Source organism: Erinaceus europaeus, chromosome 23, assembly GCF_950295315.1.
Source record: "Erinaceus europaeus chromosome 23, mEriEur2.1, whole genome shotgun sequence".
NCBI classification, from domain to species: domain Eukaryota; kingdom Metazoa; phylum Chordata; class Mammalia; order Eulipotyphla; family Erinaceidae; genus Erinaceus; species Erinaceus europaeus.
The window spans coordinates 5,725,679-5,743,431 of record NC_080184.1 but is presented as its reverse complement, the minus strand read 5'-3'; the positions used below and the strand labels follow the sequence as shown (position 1 = coordinate 5,743,431).

The 17,753-nt window shown below is 40.7% G+C and overlaps 3 protein-coding genes across 5 annotated transcripts in view; 1 reads left to right on the top strand and 2 right to left on the bottom strand.

Annotated features, from left to right (window-relative positions):
* The window catches only part of LOC103123658 (zinc finger protein 14-like), a 75,164-nt gene extending 57,551 nt beyond the window's left edge, over nt 1-17,613 (bottom strand). The window contains exon 1 of the mRNA XM_060182075.1: nt 17,527-17,613. The gene's annotated coding sequence lies outside the window, so the exon portion shown is untranslated. The remainder of the gene's footprint in view (nt 1-17,526) is intronic.
* Nucleotides 1-17,753, top strand: part of LOC103123672 (zinc finger protein 709-like) — a 418,768-nt gene that overhangs the window by 196,364 nt on the left and 204,651 nt on the right. The window lies entirely within an intron of this gene.
* On the bottom strand, nt 226-17,612 carry LOC103123657 (zinc finger protein 709-like). The gene is made up of 5 exons (XM_060182150.1): nt 17,502-17,612; nt 10,719-10,842; nt 4,148-4,274; nt 3,912-3,972; nt 226-2,489 (listed from the first exon to the last, which is right to left on the bottom strand). The coding sequence occupies exons 2-5, from the start codon at nt 10,731-10,733 to the stop codon at nt 1,124-1,126; spliced, it is 1,569 nt and encodes a 522-aa protein (XP_060038133.1). The 5' UTR covers nt 10,734-10,842; nt 17,502-17,612; the 3' UTR covers nt 226-1,123.

Below are 17,753 nucleotides of genomic sequence, written 5' to 3'. Positions count from 1 at the left end.
ACTTAACAGGTGGTGAAACAGGTCTTCAGGTGTCTATCTTTCTCTCTCCTTGTCTTCCCCATCTCTCTCCATTTCTCTCTGTCCTATCCAACAATGACGACATAAATAATAATAATTAAAAAAACAAGGGCAACAACAGGGAAAGTAAATATTAAAAAATTTTAAAAATAGAAAGGGCAACAAGAGGGAAAATAAATATTAAAAAATTAAATCATCCATATTGAGTTAATTTTTTTTAATTTTATTTACTTTGATAGGTAGAGACAAATTCAGAGGAAAGAGGGCAGAGACATCTGAAGTCCTGCTTCACTGCTTGTCACCTGAGAATCAAACTTAAAGAACAAAAGTACTTTTCCACAAGACAGACACAATTCATGCAAAAAACATAAAGGTTCACAAAGTACCTATTGCTATTCAACTGATTTATATTCAGTAAGTTTCTCTCCAGTATGAGTTATTTAGTAGTTGTATAATGTATTTCTATAATGTCTACATGGACAAGATCTTTTTTCTAATGTTAGTACATTCTGATGTGTGAAAAACATCATCCTGAGAATCATTATTCATAGTTAATAAATTTTCTGTACTAAGTGGACTTCTCAAAGTATTAGAATTAAAATGGTTATTTAAATTCCTTACTTCATATAATACTCACAAATATGTGTTCACTTGTGTATTTCAAACTGTGATCTCTAATCATTTAAAATTTCATTAAAATTTCTCTCCACTGTCAGCAATTTCATTTGTTCAAAGATTACCAAATTGAGTCTTATTGACATGGTGCCTATTTTCATATGCTTGTGAAATAATGGAAAGCTTTACTGTATTGTTTACTTTCGTAGGGTTTCTCTCTAGTGTGACTTCTTTCATACACCTGAAGAGTAGAGGGATATTCTGGGGTTTTAGTACTTTGTTCACATTCATAGGGTTTCTCTCTACTCTGAGTTCTTTCATGTGTTCGATAACTGGAACAACTGAATGTTTTACTATATTGTGTACATTCATAAGATTTCTCTCCACTGTGAGATCTTTCACCTGTCCTAAAAGGACTGCATTATCTGAATGTTTTATTACACTGTGTACGTTTATATGGTTTCTCTCCACTGTAAGATCTTTCATGCTCCTAAAGATGACTGGGATACCTAAATGTTGTACTATGTTCTTTACATTTATAGGGTTTTTCTCCACTGTGAATTCTTTCATGTGTCTGAAGATTAGATAGCTGTCTGAATGTTTTATTACATTGCTTACATTCATAAGGTTTCTCACCACTGTGAATTCTTTCATGTCTCCGAAGAAGACTGGACTGACTGAATGTTTTATGACATTGTTTACATTCATAGGGCTTCTCACCACTGTGAATTCTTTCATGTTTCCTAAGAGAACTGGAAAGTTTGAATGCTTTATGACATTGTTTACATTCATAGGGTTTCTCTTCACTATGAGTTATTTCATGCTGTCGGAGAGAACTGGAAGAACCGAATGTTTTAGTACACTGTTTACATTCATAGGGTTTCTCTCCACTGTGAGATCTTTCATGTGTCCTAAAAGTACTGGAGTATATGAATGTTTTATTACATTGCGTACATTTATATGGTTTCTCTCCACTGTGAGTTCGTTCATGTTCCTGAAGAGCATTGAATTGCCTGAATGTTTTACTACATTGTTTACATTCATAGGGTTTCTCTCCGCTGTGAGTTCTTTCATGTGTTCGAAGATGAGTAGAAGAACGGAATGTTTTACTACACTGTTTACATCCATAGGGTTTCACTCCACTGTGAGTTCTTTCATGTCTTTGAAGATTACTAGAAGAAAGGAATGTTTTACTACACTGTTTACATCCATAGGGTTTCTCTCCACTGTGAGTTCTTTCATGCCTCCGAAGAGAACTGGAAGAACTGAATGTTTTACTACACTGTTTACATCCATAGGGTTTCTCTCCACTGTGAGTTCTTTCATGTTGTTGAAGATGATTGGATTGAATGAATGTTTTACTACATTGTTTACATCCATAGGGTTTCTCTCCACTGTGTGTTCTTTCATGCCTTTGAAGTTGACTAAAAAAACAGAATGTTTTACTACAATGTTTACATTCATAGGGTTCCTCTCCACTGTGGGTTGTTTCATGTGTCCAAAGATCACTGGAACAACTGAATTTTTTACTACATTTTTTACATTCATATGGTTTCTCACCACTGTGACTTCTTTCATGTTCTTGAGGATGACTAGAAGAACTGAATGTTTCACTGCATTGTTTACATTCATAGCGTTTCTCTGCACTGTGAATTCTTTCATGCTTCCAAAGATATTTGGAACAACTGAATATTTTGCTACATTGTTTACATTCATAAGATTTCTCTCCAATGTGAATTCTTTTCTGTTTTTGAAGATGACAAGAATAAGTGAATACGTGGTTATTTAATTCACATTCTTGATGTTTTTGACCATTTTGACTTCTTTCTTTGGCTTCAGTGATATTGACTATATTACTGTAAAACAATGAAAAGTTATTAAATGAAATATGAACAAACAAAAGTAAAACTCAATTTTATTAGGAAAGTGAAGGTCATTAAAATATGTAAACAATAAAGTCATAGAAATTATCAATACATTTGACTTAAAATTTTTTTTTAATATTTTATTTATTTTTGCCCTTGTTGTTTTATTGTTGTAGTCATTATTGTTGTTGTTATTGATGCCTTCGTTGTTGGATAGGACAGAGAGAAATGGAGAGAGGAGGGAGAGACAGGGAGAGAGAAAGATAGACACCTGCAGACCTGCTTCACTGCTTGTGAAGCGACTCCCCTGCAGGTGGGGAGCCAGGGGCTTGAACCGAGACCCTTATGCCAGTCCTTGTGCTTTGCGCCACCTGCGCTTAACCGCTGTGCTACCGCCCGACTCCCGGTATACTGACAAAAGGCTCTCACAGATGAAGATAAAGCAAAGCTCTAAGAAAAAGTTGGTAAACATTAAGTTTGCTTCTATAATACATATATGAAATAAGATATAACCAATTATAAATTTATAGATGTTTTGTATAAATTGAACTACCTTTTGTTAATAGCAAGTTTTGTCTTTGTGTTGAAATTTTGATTGAAATCACTGATTGTTCCATAATGACTATCTGTAAATATCATTAAATTGTAGATATTCATACATACGATATATGCTTCCTGTTTTCAAGTATACTACTTTGTAATCACTGATTTTCTATGCCTTTAAAATTTTCATTTATTTACTATATGGGATAATGATTTTTCCCTGAAGTGGAAAATGGAGTTAATTTATAACACCATTAGGGTACATGTATTGCCAGTGATTCAAATGAGAGCCTCAGGCATGTATGTCAAATCTATCACTATTTGAGTTACATGCCCATCTACTCCATAACTTATTCATAGCATCATTTTTGAATGGTTTAAAACTTTGATAATAATTTTTTTTTTTTTTACTTAAAGAGATTGTATGGTAGTGTGAGCCAAGTAATAGCTCAAATATTACAGAGCACACACTTAAGAAACCATAAGTGCCAGGAGTCGGGCAGTGGCACAGTGGCACAAAGCTCAAGGAGCAGTATAAGGATCCTGGTTCAAGCCCCCGGCTCCCTACCTGTGGGTAGTCACTTGACAAGTGGTGAAGCAGGTCTGTCTGCAGGTGTCTTATCTTTCTCTCCCCCTCTCTGTCTTCCCCTCCTCTCTCAATTTCTCTCTGTCCTATCCAACAACAATGACAACAATAATAATTACAACAATAAAGCAACAAAGGCAACAAAAGGGAATAAATATTTATTTAAAAAAAAAAAAACCATAAGTGCCCATTCACAAAGGGAAGCTACACTGGCAGTAAATCTCAGTGCAGTTCACAGTAGCTTCTGCTTAGACAGTATTTTTTATTATGACTATGACTCAAACCTTTGTTTACTTCCTTGCTGGTTGTGCTGCTCTTTTGTAGAATGGTCCCCTTGCAATTTTTCTAAAAATTCAAAAATATTACAAATTATACAATTATACTGGATTTTTGATTCATCATTAGTCATAATCACAATCATGCCCTGTTCACTTAACAGTGACTCCAGTTACATTGGTGAACACTGGTGGACAAAAATTATTGGTCTTCTACTCGACAAATTAATGAATATTATAATTACCTATTGAGACAAAGTTCATAAAGGTTTCCCACATCACATCTCTGTAGAGTTTCTTCTCTGAAGGATTTAATAGTGCCCACTCCTCTTGACTGAATATCACAGTTACATCTTCATGAGTCACTGAGCACTAAAATATATGCATTGTATTTATATGAGAAAACACTTCATCCTGATAGCAGATTTTACTTTATGAAGTTGATGATGGTCTCATCTCCAAACCTATCTTTGGTGACTTGATCACCAAACACCTCGCATCACTGAAGGTGATACAATGATTGCTACAATGATTACAGCTTTGGATTTTCTTTCTTTTTTTTTTTTATTGTTGTAGTAATTATTGTTGTTATTGATGTCCCTGTTATTGGATAGGACAGAGAGAAGTGGAGAGAGGAGGGGAAGACAGAGGGGGAGAGAAAGACAGACACCTGCAGACCTGCTTCACCACCTGTGAAGCGACTCCCCTGCAGGTGGGGAGCCGGGGGCTCGAACCGGGATCCTTACGCAGGTCCTTGTGCTTTGCGCCGCCTGTGCTTAACTCGCTGTGCTACCTCCCGACTCCCAGCTTTGGATTTTCTAGCATGAGCTCCTGAGTCCAGTTGCTGGCATGTCATGTGAAACAGTTCAATGCACTTGAGAGTCTGGAGAAACAGGCCCAAGCAGAACAGAGTCAGGTCTGGGAGAGGAGCCAGTAAACAACTTAATTTGTTTTCCTATTCATGTTTTTATGTCTGAGGCTTTACTTATTCATGGTATCTTTTTTTTAGGTGAAAAAAGAGAAAGAAGAAAGATACCCGAGCACTGAAGCTCCAATATAGTGGGGCCTGCCTCAAATGATGACTATGAATATGGCAAAGAAGCTAATACTTTGAGTGAGCTATTTTGATGGCCATAGATCATATTTTGTTTACAATTACATTTATGTATTAGTGAAAGCGATATATAGGGGGACAGAACATTGCTCAGCCCTGGTTTCTGGTGGTGCTGTATATTGAATTTAGGACAGCAGAACCTCAGACATTAACGTTCTTTGCATGATAATTATGTTGTCTTCACAAATATACTCTCTCCTTCAAAGAAGTGAGTCATCCTACTGGGACTGGAGTAAGGAGACAGCACTGCTTGCTGTAAGCACAGACTCAAGGTTCCAGCTATTCCATAAAGGAGCTGTCAAACTATATATTTTTTTCCATATATATGGAGACAGAGAGAGAGGGAGGGAGGGAGATATGGAGAAATAAAGGGAAGTAGAGGCAGAGAAAGTACTAGAGATATTACAGAACCACTCATCCATCTGTGAAGTTATTTGCCTATGTATAGCACTGTCATATGGTGGCTGGGAAAACTGGCTTCAGGTCCTCATTTATGGTAAAGTATGTTCTTTTTTTTTTAAAAAAATTATTATTTATTCCCTTTTGTTGCCCTTGTGGTTTATTGTTATAGTTATGACTGATGTTGTTGTTGTTGGATAGGACAGAGAGAAATGGACAGAGGAGGGGAACACAGGGGAGAGAAAGATAGACACCTGCAGTCCTGCTTCACCACCTGTGAAGCGACTCCACTGCAGGTAGGGAGCTGGGGGCTCGAACTGGAATCCTTACGCCAGTCCTTGAGCTTTGTATCACCTGCACTTATCCCACTGTGCTACCGCCCAACTCCCAGTAAAGTATGTTCTATGTTTTAAAGTGTCTTCTAGTTCCCTTATTTCTAGGTTTAGTGTGACAAACTGGAATTTTTCAAATAAGTAAACCTGAAACTACTCAACTTGCAGATTATTGCCTTTGAGTGCTTAAACTTTATTGTTTGATCCCAAACATGTACCAAAATGATGTTATGAGGTCTATCTCAATCTCTCTTCCTCCCTCCCTATGTCTCTGTCATGTGAAATTAGTATTAATATGTAATAAAAAAATTAACTTTTATTTTGTAATGAGAAAGACTGGGGACTGTGAGAAGATATATCAGAATTTTAGGCTTCAAGCCTCAAAGGCTTTAGGTTAAACTCCAATCATCCCCTAGTTTTAGAGCTGAAAGGAATTCTGAGATCACTTTCTTTAAAAGCCCTTTAAAATAAAGTAACTTGGAGACCAGATGGTAGCTCAGTAAATGTAAAACACAAGACTCTGACACCACAGGATCACGCCCAAATAAATGCACACACCTATTGTCCAGGATTGGATCCTAAACTAAAAGCATGTATTTGTGAAAAAGAAGAAATTATTCTCCAAATAATGAAATAAATACAATAAATGAATAATATTAGATAGAAGGAGAACACTACTAGAAAGGGAATCCTTGGATGAACCCTATAAATATGATGGGTAGTTTTATACTTAGGTCTGAAACTGTCTTCAAAAACAATATTTTTAGTCCATCTCTATGTTAGCTATCAAACTCAAGCAAAAATTACTCAAATCCTGGGCCCCTAGAAACATACTTAAAATAGACTTCCTAGCTTCTTTACAATTTGAAATCCCTATTCTCATATGCTAAATTCGTACTTTCTCACTTCAATTTATTAGACTCTTTGTCCTGCTTTATAACTTACTGCCTTTCAGATACCAAGTTGTCCCCTGGGCAACCAACCACACCAATGTGCCCCAGAACCTTACCTCTCCAGAGTCCTATCCCTGCCATAGAAAGATAGGAAGAGGCTGGGGATATGGATCAAAAACTGTCAATGCCCATGTTCCACAAAGAAGCAATTACAGAAGGTAGAAATCCAACCTTCTGCAACTCAAAAAGAAGTTTGGTCTATACCAAATGTATAGGAGTGAAATAATATAATAATAATAGTAATATTAATAATAATATAATATTAATAGATGGAGTGAAATATTATTAATAGAAGGTAAATAGAGGCCTCTGAAACCCAATTCTATGAGGACATTAAAAGAAAAGGAGAAAAACTAAAGGCATTCAGAAGTAGTATTAGGTGTAGTTGAGACTTAGTAAAAATGAGAAGGCAGGAGCATAGGAAAAAAAATCGAGGAAATTTATATAACAGTCAACCCATATCTGGGACCTTGGCAGAACCAGGGTAGTTTTGAGTGGAGGAAATGTGGATATAGAACTCTGGTGGTGGGAAAAGTGTGAAATTTTGCCCCATAGTTACTATATAAGCATTTCAGTCAATAGTAAATCACTAATAAAAATAAATAAATGAAAAATTTAAAAAGAGAGAGCCAAAGAGACATTTCATCATTTTGAGATTGTGCCTTGACATGGATAATGTGCAGGGTCCAGACCTGACAGCATATGAGTGGGAGAAAGAAAGATCAAGAGCAGTGATGTCTCTGTATGAACAAGGAGCTCAGGGAAGGTGAAATTACATTTGTGCAAGGCATTGCCTCGGAAAACAACGATGATAAAAAGAAAGGGACACCACTTTCCATTTTTCAAACCTATGAGTAATGGTGCCAAACTACATCAATTTCTTGGTGTTCTGTGTAGCGAAGCCCTAATTTGTTGAGCCAATATATGATCAGCAACATTCTTACTTAATTTTCATGTGTGAATGACAGCTCCAAAGCTTCCTAGCTCTCTATGTGACATTTGAGGACTCAGATGCCATAGAGTAGGAAGGTCTTGGGTAAGACCACAGTCTAGGTGGTTACAGAGGTGTATATTGGCCTTGTAAGTCTTCAATGACATATTCAGTCCTGTTACCATAAGCTTCTTTACCAGGTGCATGACTAGGTTCAAGCCCAGCTCTTACAGAACTGAAGGAAGTTTTGGTGCTGTGGTCTCCATCAGTCTCTTACTTTTTGTCTCCGTCTAAAACATATATTCATGGGACCAGTCATGGTGCACATGGTTGAGCACATGTGTTACAATGCGCAAGGCCCTGGGTTCAAGCCCCTGGTCCCCACCTGCAGGGGAAAAGCTTCAAGAGTGGTGAAACAGTGCTGCAGGTGTCTGTCTCTCTCCCTCTTCCTCTCAATTTCTAACTCTCTATATCCAATAAGTCTTCTTCTTCTAGCGTTTGCCATCCAATAAGTAAAGAGAGAAAGAATAATTTACCAGGTAGGGCACATACCTTATCATAGCCCAATTCTCAAGTTCTCAACCCTGCCATTACATGGCCAAGTGCTATGACATTAGGGCAAGTTCCACTGCTATGCTGTATCTCTTTGTATTTGAATTAAAAAATGGTGTGGGAGGAGAAAAATCATATATGGTTTAGGCCACTAGTCATCAAATATGTAGTTTGGGACTAGGGATAGAGCAGAATAGTTACACAAAGACATGTAAGATTGATGTTTCAAGGTTTAACCCCTGGGATCACAATAAGCCAATGTGCACAGTGCTGTAGTTAGAAACCACTATACCTAAATTAGACTTCCTAGCTTCTTCCCATATGAAGGCCATTCATCCCATCTACTCCATTCTTATCTTTACGTTCCTGTTCATTAGGAAAAAAAAAAAGCCGAAATAGCTCAATTGGGTGAGTATTAGACTGAAGAAATAAATAAATAAATAAATAAATAAATAAATAAATAAATAAATAAATAAATATGGGCTGGGTGGTGGCACAAATGAGTGAGCACAGATGTTGCAGTGCTCAAGGACCCATGTTTGAGCCCCCAGTCCCCACCTGCAGGGGGAAAGCTTTGCAATTGGTGAAGCAGTGCTGCAGGTATCTATCTCTCTCTATCTCTATCACTCCTTTCCCTCTTGATTTCTGGCTGTCTCTATCCAATAAATGAATAAAGATAGGGTGTTGGGCGGTAGCATAGTGGGTTAAGTGCATGTGGCGCAAAGCACAAGGACTGATGTAAGGATCCTGGTTCAAGCCCTGGGCTCCCCAACTGCAGGGGAGTCACTTCACAAGGGGTGAAGCAGCTCTGCAGGTGTCTAGATCTCCCCCTCTATCTTCTCCTCCTCTCTCCATTTCTCTCTGTCCTATCCAACAATGATGACATCAATAACTACAACATTAAACAAGGGCAACAAAAGGGAAAATAAATAAATAAATATAAAAAATAATAAAAAAGAACTATCAAAAAAAAGAAAACAACAAGGGCAACAAAAGGGAATAAATAAATAAAAGGTATAATTAAAATAAATAAATAAAGATAATAAAAATTATTTTAAAAAAAAGAAAAAAATGTCCTGCTTTATCTCTTACCACTTTTTGGCCAAGTTGCAGACACTACCATGACACCATCCCTAAGTAGAAAACCTTACCAATGTGTCTTGGAACCTCAACTCTCGAGAGTTGTATCCCACTAGGGAAAGATAGAAACAGGCTGAGGTATGGATCAGCATGCAAATGTCCATGTTGAAGATAACAACAGGAATCAGGAAATGGAATGTACTGTGTGATTATGTTTTCATTCTGAGGTACTGCCATCACTTTTTATAAATGATTTAATGATTGCCAAACTGTGAGATAAGAGGGGTGCAATTTCATACAATTCAAATCCCACCATCAGTTTCATACCCCCGTCCCAAAGAAGTTTCTCTATTCTTTATCTCTCTGGGAATATGGACCAAACATCTGTATGGGGAGCAGAAGGTGGAAGGTCTGGTTTCTGTAATTGCTTCTCCACTGGACATGGCTGCCCACAGGTCAGTCCATACCTGCATCCCATTTCTGTCTTTCCCTAGTGCAATAGGGCTCTGTGGAGGTGGAGTTCCAGGACATAGCAGATTCCCAGTGTGCATTACCACATAGATATGATGGGCCTAGACCTCAAAGAGATCCCACTCTCCACCATCACAGGTCATTACCATCAGGAATGTTATCATGAGCCCTCTTGTGGGGCTCTCCAGGACCTTGTCCTCACTAAAGCAGCAATGGCAGGGACTGCCCTACTCTCTGAAGGGAGGCAGAGTCACCCTACTCTGCAATTGAGAAACACTGGTCTTGAAATGATTGCAGGCTAGAATGTTCCTCTGAGCTTCCAGGCTCAAGTCTCATCTCCCCCCAACACCTGCAGGGGAAACTTCATGAATGGAGGAACACTGCTATGATAATTTCTCCTTAACTTTGTCCCCATCCCTCCTCTCTTTCATATCTATCTATATCTGTATCTATATATCATGGCAGCAACGACTGGTGACAATATGCAGACACTGAATCCCAGAGATATCCCTGGTAGAGAAATAAGTTTTTAAGAGCAGGCAGGAGAGTCGGGAGGTAGCGCAGCGGGTTAAGTGCACATGGCGCAAAGTGCAAGGACTGGAAGAAGGATCCCGGTTCAAGCCCCCAGCTCCCCACTTGCAGGGGAGTCGCTTCACAGGCAGTGAAGCAGGTCTGCAAGTGTCTAACTTTCTGTCTTCCCCTCTTCTCTACATTTCTCTCTGTCCTATCTAACAATGATGCCATCAGCAACAACAATAATAACTACAACAACAATGAAAAACAACAAGGGCAACAAAAAAGGGGGAAAAAAAAGAGTAGGCAGAAAGAGCAATAGGTGGGAAGGGAAGGGAAAAAATAAATAAAATATGCAGGCAAATCAAAAGCAGTGAAATAAACTTTTATAATATAAAATACATTTATAAATTAAAATATAACTTATTCAGGAGGAAAAAGACAGAATCAGAAGTGGGACATGTCACTTACCTGAGAAACTGCCATTTCTTCCTCTTTCTCTCAACTTCCTTTCATGCCAGAAAATGAAGAGAAATCACAGCAGGAATTTGAGACTATGATTTTAATCCACCAGCAAGGCCTCTTTGCACTGCACCTACGGGGAAGACACTGTAATGCATAGAAGGCCCAATAACTTAGCATTTCAATGTCAAGAGAAGAGAGTCAAGAACAAAGACAAGCACACTGGGGGCTACTTAGAGAATTATACTGCATATCAGATCTTTCCAAAAGGCAAGAAATTTTATGGATATGTTTCATTCAGAACCTCTACTTTCTCTTTGACAAACGTATGGCCAAAATTCGAGCATAATGTCTAAGAGTCTTCCAACTTAACTCAGGTTTTACGTTAATACCGCTCAGATCAACACTAAAACAGTGACATTCACATACAAAAAGACCTTCATAGGGGCCGGGTGGTAGCACACCTGATTGAGTACACAATGCTTAAGAAGCCAGGTTCAAGCCCCTGGTTCCCATATATAGGGGAAAGCTTTCATGAGTGGTGAAGTAGGAATGCAGGTGACTCTCTGTCTCTCTCCTACTCTATCACCTCATTCACTCTTGATTTCTGGCTATCTCTATCAAATAAATAGACAATTTTTAAAAAGATGGTGTGAAAGTTAAATCCTACTATTGAAAAAATAAAAGATGTTCGGGAGCCGCGGATTAGGCACAGGCCACATGGCGCAAAGTGCAAGGACCAGCGTAAGGATCTCATTTTGAGCCCTCAGCTCTCCACCTGCAGGAGTGTCGCTTCACAAGCAATGAAGCAGGTCTGCAGGTGTCTATCTTTCTCTCCCTCCCTCTGTCTTCACCTCCTCTCTGCATTTTTCTCTGTCCTATCTAACAGTACAATTATATTTTACTGTTGACTGTAAGCCATTAGCCTCCTAATGAATTAAAAAAGAAGAAAAAAATGGGGCGTCCAGCGGTAGCGCAGCTGGTTAAGTGAATGAGGCACAAAGTGTAAGGAGCAGCTAAGGATCCCGGTTCCATCCCCTGGCTCCCCACTTGCAGGGTAGTTGCTTCATGGGCAGTGAAGCAGGTCTGCAGGTGTTTTATCTTTCCCTCTCTTCCCCTCCTCTTTCCGTTTCACTCTAACTTAGCCAACAACAACGACATCAATAACAACAACAATAATAACTACAACAATAAAAACAAAAACAAGGGTAACAAAAGGGAATAAGTAAACATGAAGAAGAAGAAGAAGAAGAAGAAGAAGAAGAAGAAGAAGAAGGAGGAGGAGGAGGAGGAGGAGGAGGAGGAGGAGGAGGAGAAGAAGAAGAAGAGGAAGGAGAAAAGTGGTAGAAATTGCCACACTCTCTGGAGGGAAGGTGGATCAACATACTCTGTCACTCAAGACTGGTCGTGAAATCAGAGCACCTTAGAATGTTCTTAGCTATGACCATGGAATGTGAGCTCAGACTGATAGGGGTGCAGAGGTTACACAAATAAATGGAAATGGGCCCTAGTTCAGATTGATGGGATTTACAATGAATGGCATTTATATGCTACTTCCATATTGGAGAGCTACTCTGCCCTGATCCAGTTTCCCAATCCTATTTCCAACTCTGACACAAATTTCCCAGAGAATACCTTTAGCCCACCTGCATGCTGTAGGGCACAAGCAAAAATGAGTAAAGTCATGTACCTCTTGGAATACATCTAAAAGAGTTTCCTAGCTTCTTCTAACATAAAGATCCCAAATCTCATGTGGTATATTCTTAACTGTGGGTTCCCTATTATTAAACGAATTATTCTGCTTTATATCTTAAAGAGAGTAGGTCACCAAATTGCATATGCTACCATGACACCAACCTGACTTTGCTCAGCAGATGACCTCACCAATGTGTCCTGGAACCTCACCTCCCCAGAGCCCTGCCCCACTAGGGAAAGAGAGAGACAGGCTGGGAATATGGATTAACCTGCCAATGTCCATGTCCACTGCAGAAGCAATTAAAGAAGGCAGACCTTCCACCTTCTGACCCCATAATGATCCTGGGTCCAAGCTCCCAGAGGGATAAAGAGGAGGAAAGCATCCAATAGATGAGATGGGATACAGAACTCTGGTGGTGGGAACTGTGTAGATCTGTACCTCTCTTATCCTATGGTCCTGTCAATCATTATTCAATCAATAAACTTTAAAAAATTCCTTCCAAAACGCCATACTCTGAGAACTTTCTGTACCATCTCTCTGCTCTGCCATGCCAACTAGCACTTCTTCCTGCCACCTGAGTCCAGAGCCCACAGCCTCTACTGGACCTCCCTTCCCAGGTGCTCTTGACTCAGCAGGAACCTGTGCACCCACCATTTATAGGTCTTCCTTCGCTCCACACAGAGGAATAGGGTGGTGATACAAGTAGGGAGAATAGAGTGAGTAAAGGAGTAAGACAGTCCTAATGTAACATCGAGGGACATATAAAATCTGCTGCCATTATTTCAGAAATCATACCAGAATTTTTAAAAGATCTTGGACCAGTTATGGAACTCTAAAAATTCCACAGGTAAAAGAATAATACATCTGGGTAAGGAAATCTGGATACTCATAACTTCTGTGCCTTTTGTTTAAGATCAAGTGTAGAAAATCTGAATGTGTGGTCCAGGAGGTAGTGCTATGGATAAAGCATTGGACTTTGAAGCATGAGTTTCTGAATTCAATACCCAGCACCATTTCTGCCAGAGGGATGTCTGGTTCTTTCTCTCTCTCTCCACCTACTTTCTCCTTAATAAATAATCTTTAAAAAAAAAAAAAAGGAGGGGGAGGTAAGGTGGTTAACAGAGTGGGTCTAAGTGTGTTGGTAATTGTGCAGATACCCTCAGGGTATCACCCATTCCCGAAGAGCTGAAACTCTAGCTTCCCAGAGTGCCTTGTTTTCCCCACTCCCCTCCCCATTCCCGTGAGACTTGAAACTCTATTTCCGGAATGCCTTGTTTCCTAGCCAATCCCGTCCCAACTTGCCACTTCCGGTTTTTATCCTATAAAGCCCACTGCTGCTGAGACCCAGAGAAGGGCTGGTAGGCTTAGTGGGAGGCAGCCATTTTTCTAGCTCCACATGGCCTGAACTGCACTGTTCTTGCCCATTTCTGGGGTGCTCGTGAGAATAAAGATTTGTGTTCCCATTCCGCTCTAGTCTCTTCTCTCTCCCCCGTGACAGTGACACAACACAACATCTGGCGCCTGAACAGGGACGTCAACATGGGACCTACCACCCAGCCCCCAGATAAGTATACCCCTCTTCTTATTTCTCCACCATGGGTGATTTTTCCTTCTCCTGAAGAGGCTTCCCAAACCCTCTACTCTTTCGTCATGAGACAGGTTTTCCATGGGGCTGCACCTTGGATCCTCTTGACCATGGTCGCAGCTTTCAGGGAATACGTAGTGTTAGAGGCAGTAACTCTAAAATAGTTATAAGTATAGTTGCTTTTTTGAGTTTGAGTTTTAAGAATAGTTTAAATATAGTTGCTTTTTGCCCTCCTGCCCAGTGAGGTGGAAAATTCCTTGCCCTTTTCCCCTCGACAGAACCTAAGAGGCCATCAATTATTTTGACAGACCCTGCAGCGAGCAGGCCTCCTCATGACCTCTGCAACAGAATACTGTTACCAGACAGTTAAAAACAGATGGCCTGATAAATGATGGCCCGATAGATTGCAAACAGATGGTCGGGTGGTCCCGACAAAGAACAAAAGAATGTGGTGACCCCCACTTTGGCCGGGACCTATTGGTCTGGTGTGATGTTTAGAACTAGCCCATGCTTTGCTCTAAATGGATTAGGATTTTGCTAAGTTTGAAATGATTGGATATAGGCTGATAAGGTGATGTGTTCCCCCTCCCTGAGTGTAGTCTGAATTCCTATAAATTGTATGGCTTGAGCTTTGTTCAGGGTCGAGCTGGCAGACTGTTGTCTGTTGCCACTCGGCCTGGATTGCAATTCGTGAATAAACATCTTTTGCTTCCTTGCAGTGGATGGTGGTTTGATTTTGCTCGCTAACACGTAGGGAGCCCTCCCAAAAGGTCAAAGGACCTTGAGGCTGAGATCCAAGAGTTAAGGGACATGCTCATTGAGCTTACCCACCCTAAGCCATTTGCATTTTTGCCCCGGGAGTCCCGGTTTGGCAGACACATGTCCAGTTTCTCTTCTCCAACAGCTTCAACTTCTGTGACTCCTCCCCCCACAGATACACCACTACCGGACACAATGCCTTTGACGGTTTTGTGACAGAGCTTTTCCTCCGGAGAAAGTCCACGCATTCCCAGTAAACTTTATCCCCAATAGAAAGAAACCCCAGGCATGGTCCCCGTATTCCTCCACAGATCTTAAAGGACTTTGCCAGGCCATTCAGGAGGATGGTTCATCATGAAGTCCATGACTTGGTATGCTAACAAGATCCTTAGGAGGGGCCAGGTGGTGCTGCACTTGGTTGTGTGCATATGTTACTGTGCACAAGGACCCAGGTTCCAGACCTTAGTCCGCACCTGCAGGGGGACAGCTTCATAAGTGGTGAAGCAGTGCTACAGGTGTCTCGTCTCTCTCCCTCTCTATCACCCCCTACCTTCTCAACTTCTGGCTGTGTCTATCCAAAATATATAGATTAAAAATAATATAAAAAATCCTTGTTAGTGCTGAAGATAATCACCTGCTCTGTTCCTAGAGGCACTGACTGTGCTGGGAACCTCAGCTACAGTGTTGAAAAAGAAACAGATCTCAAAAGATTCCTTCATGCTTCTTTATATTTCCTATCAATGACATAAAGTCCTCCAACTCCTGTTGCATAAAGAACCTCCAGAACCACTAATTCCACATATGGACAAGGACAAATAGGGCAGGGACTCACAGTACACTTTTATAGTCTTCAGTAAGTGGAAACTTTCTCTCTGTGTGTCTTTTTTTTAATTTTATTTACTTATTCATGAGACATGATATATAGAGAGAAAGAACCAAACATCACTCTGGTACATGTGCTGCTGAGGATTGAACTCAGGACCTCATGCTTGAGAGTCCAATACCTTATCCACTGCACCACCTTCTGGACCACTGGGAGCTTTTTCTACTACTGAAAAAGTATAAATGTTCATTATTCTCTACAATATCTTCTACAAATACTTTATAACTGAACTAACCAGAATGGTACACACCAGAGTTTTGCAAGTCATATTACACAACACTGCACTAAAATCTGATTACAGGGGCAGAGTGGTAGTGGAGCTGGCTGAGTATACACACTGCAGTGCTCATAGACCTGGGTTCAACTCCTGGTCCCCACAGAGGCTGAGAGTTTCAAGACGAGACCAGCAGCACTGTGTGTGTATATCTCTCCTTCCGCCCTCCCAGTTTCTCTCTGACTCTACCCAAAATCAATCAACAAAAATATTCTTTAGGAGGGTCGGGCACCAGCACAGAGGGTTAAGCTTAAGTGGCGCAAAGTGCAAGGACCAGAGTAAGGATCCAGGTTCCTACCCCCTAGGTCCCCACCTGCAGGGGAGTCGCTTCACAGGCAGTGAAGCAGGTCTTCAGGTGTCTATCTTTCTCTCCCCCTCTCTGTGTTCCCTTCCTCTATGTGCTCTACCTCAACATCAATGGCAACTACAACAATAACGACAACAGCAAGGGCAACAAAATGGGAAAAAAAGCCTCCAGTAACAGTGGATTCATAGTGCAGGTACTGAAACCCAACAATAACCCTAGTCAGAAAAAGAATAGTAAATAAGCCCAAAGATGTAGAGAAAATGATTGCCGACAAAAACTAACACACACACATATATATATATATGACAGTGAATACACAGATGACCTCAAGTCTGAGACTCTCAGTTCTCTGGTTTAATCTCCAGACTATCATAAGGTAGAACTGAACAGTGTTATACTGAAATAATAAGTAACATTTAAATAAGAAAAATAATTCTGATTCCCCGCTGGGACCAGGCAGTGGGCAGAATCTCATTTTCTCAGTTTCTTCACACTACCCTGGTGCCACGATGATTATGTGAACACTTTTCACGCATCTCTGCATGCCCCTCACTTTAAGGTGGGGAACTGCTTATGTTTCTCCAACAAGGTTATTAGAAGGCAAGGCCAGTCCCGGGACACTTCTGCGAGATTCACTGCTAAGGCCACAAAATAGACACAAAGTGCAACGGCTTGAGGGATGATTTAACAGACACCAGAAATCTAAAATCTATAACTAAGACAAATAAAAATGAGAAAGAATGAGAGAATCTCTTGCTTTGGAGTCTCAGGCATGAGAATCTCTGCATAACCATTAGGCTGTCTACCTCCGCCCCAGAATTCTGTAGTTTACATCTGCAGAAACCTCAGATCCCAGTGCAGGCAGAACAATCAGAAGTGCGCTGGGCTCAGCTGGAGGCTGCAAGGTGCCCACAGGCATGCTGGCTCCCAAACTGACCTTCTTGTCTGGGGTCAGCAAGTCCTTCCTCCTTCAACCTGGGTTAAGGTCCCGGGTCCAGATCCCGGGACTCTCCGCAGAGAATGGGACTGGACCCAGGCACCCTGCACTCATGCACCGGGAGAGAAAAAATTGGGGAAATGAATGGTGATCCCATGTCCTGCCCATCAAGAACTCCCGACCCCCAACTTCCCCAAAGGATCAGGACAGTTAACAGGAGTCCAGCCTCCGTGTACAGTGGAGATGGTGACTGACTGTGAAGAGAGGCCCAGATGCAAAGCTGCATCCCGGAATATTGTAGCAAGTCTCCAGCACCCCCTCCCAATCTCAGCCGCGATGAGCCACACTCACATATCCCATCCAGTGCAGAATTTACTTAAGACTCTTCGCCAAGGCCCAAATCGCAGGAGATGTGAGCCACACTGAGAAAAGTAGAGAAAAGCTGGATCTCACAAACACAAGCTCCAGCGTCAGAGTGCCTTACTTCCTAGAGTGTCTGCTTTCAATTTGGAGCACCACCCACCTGCCGCCCAGATTGGTCTATGTCCACTGTGTCAGAATATAATTGGTTGAAACCCTTGCCACACAGACAACTATAGTTCT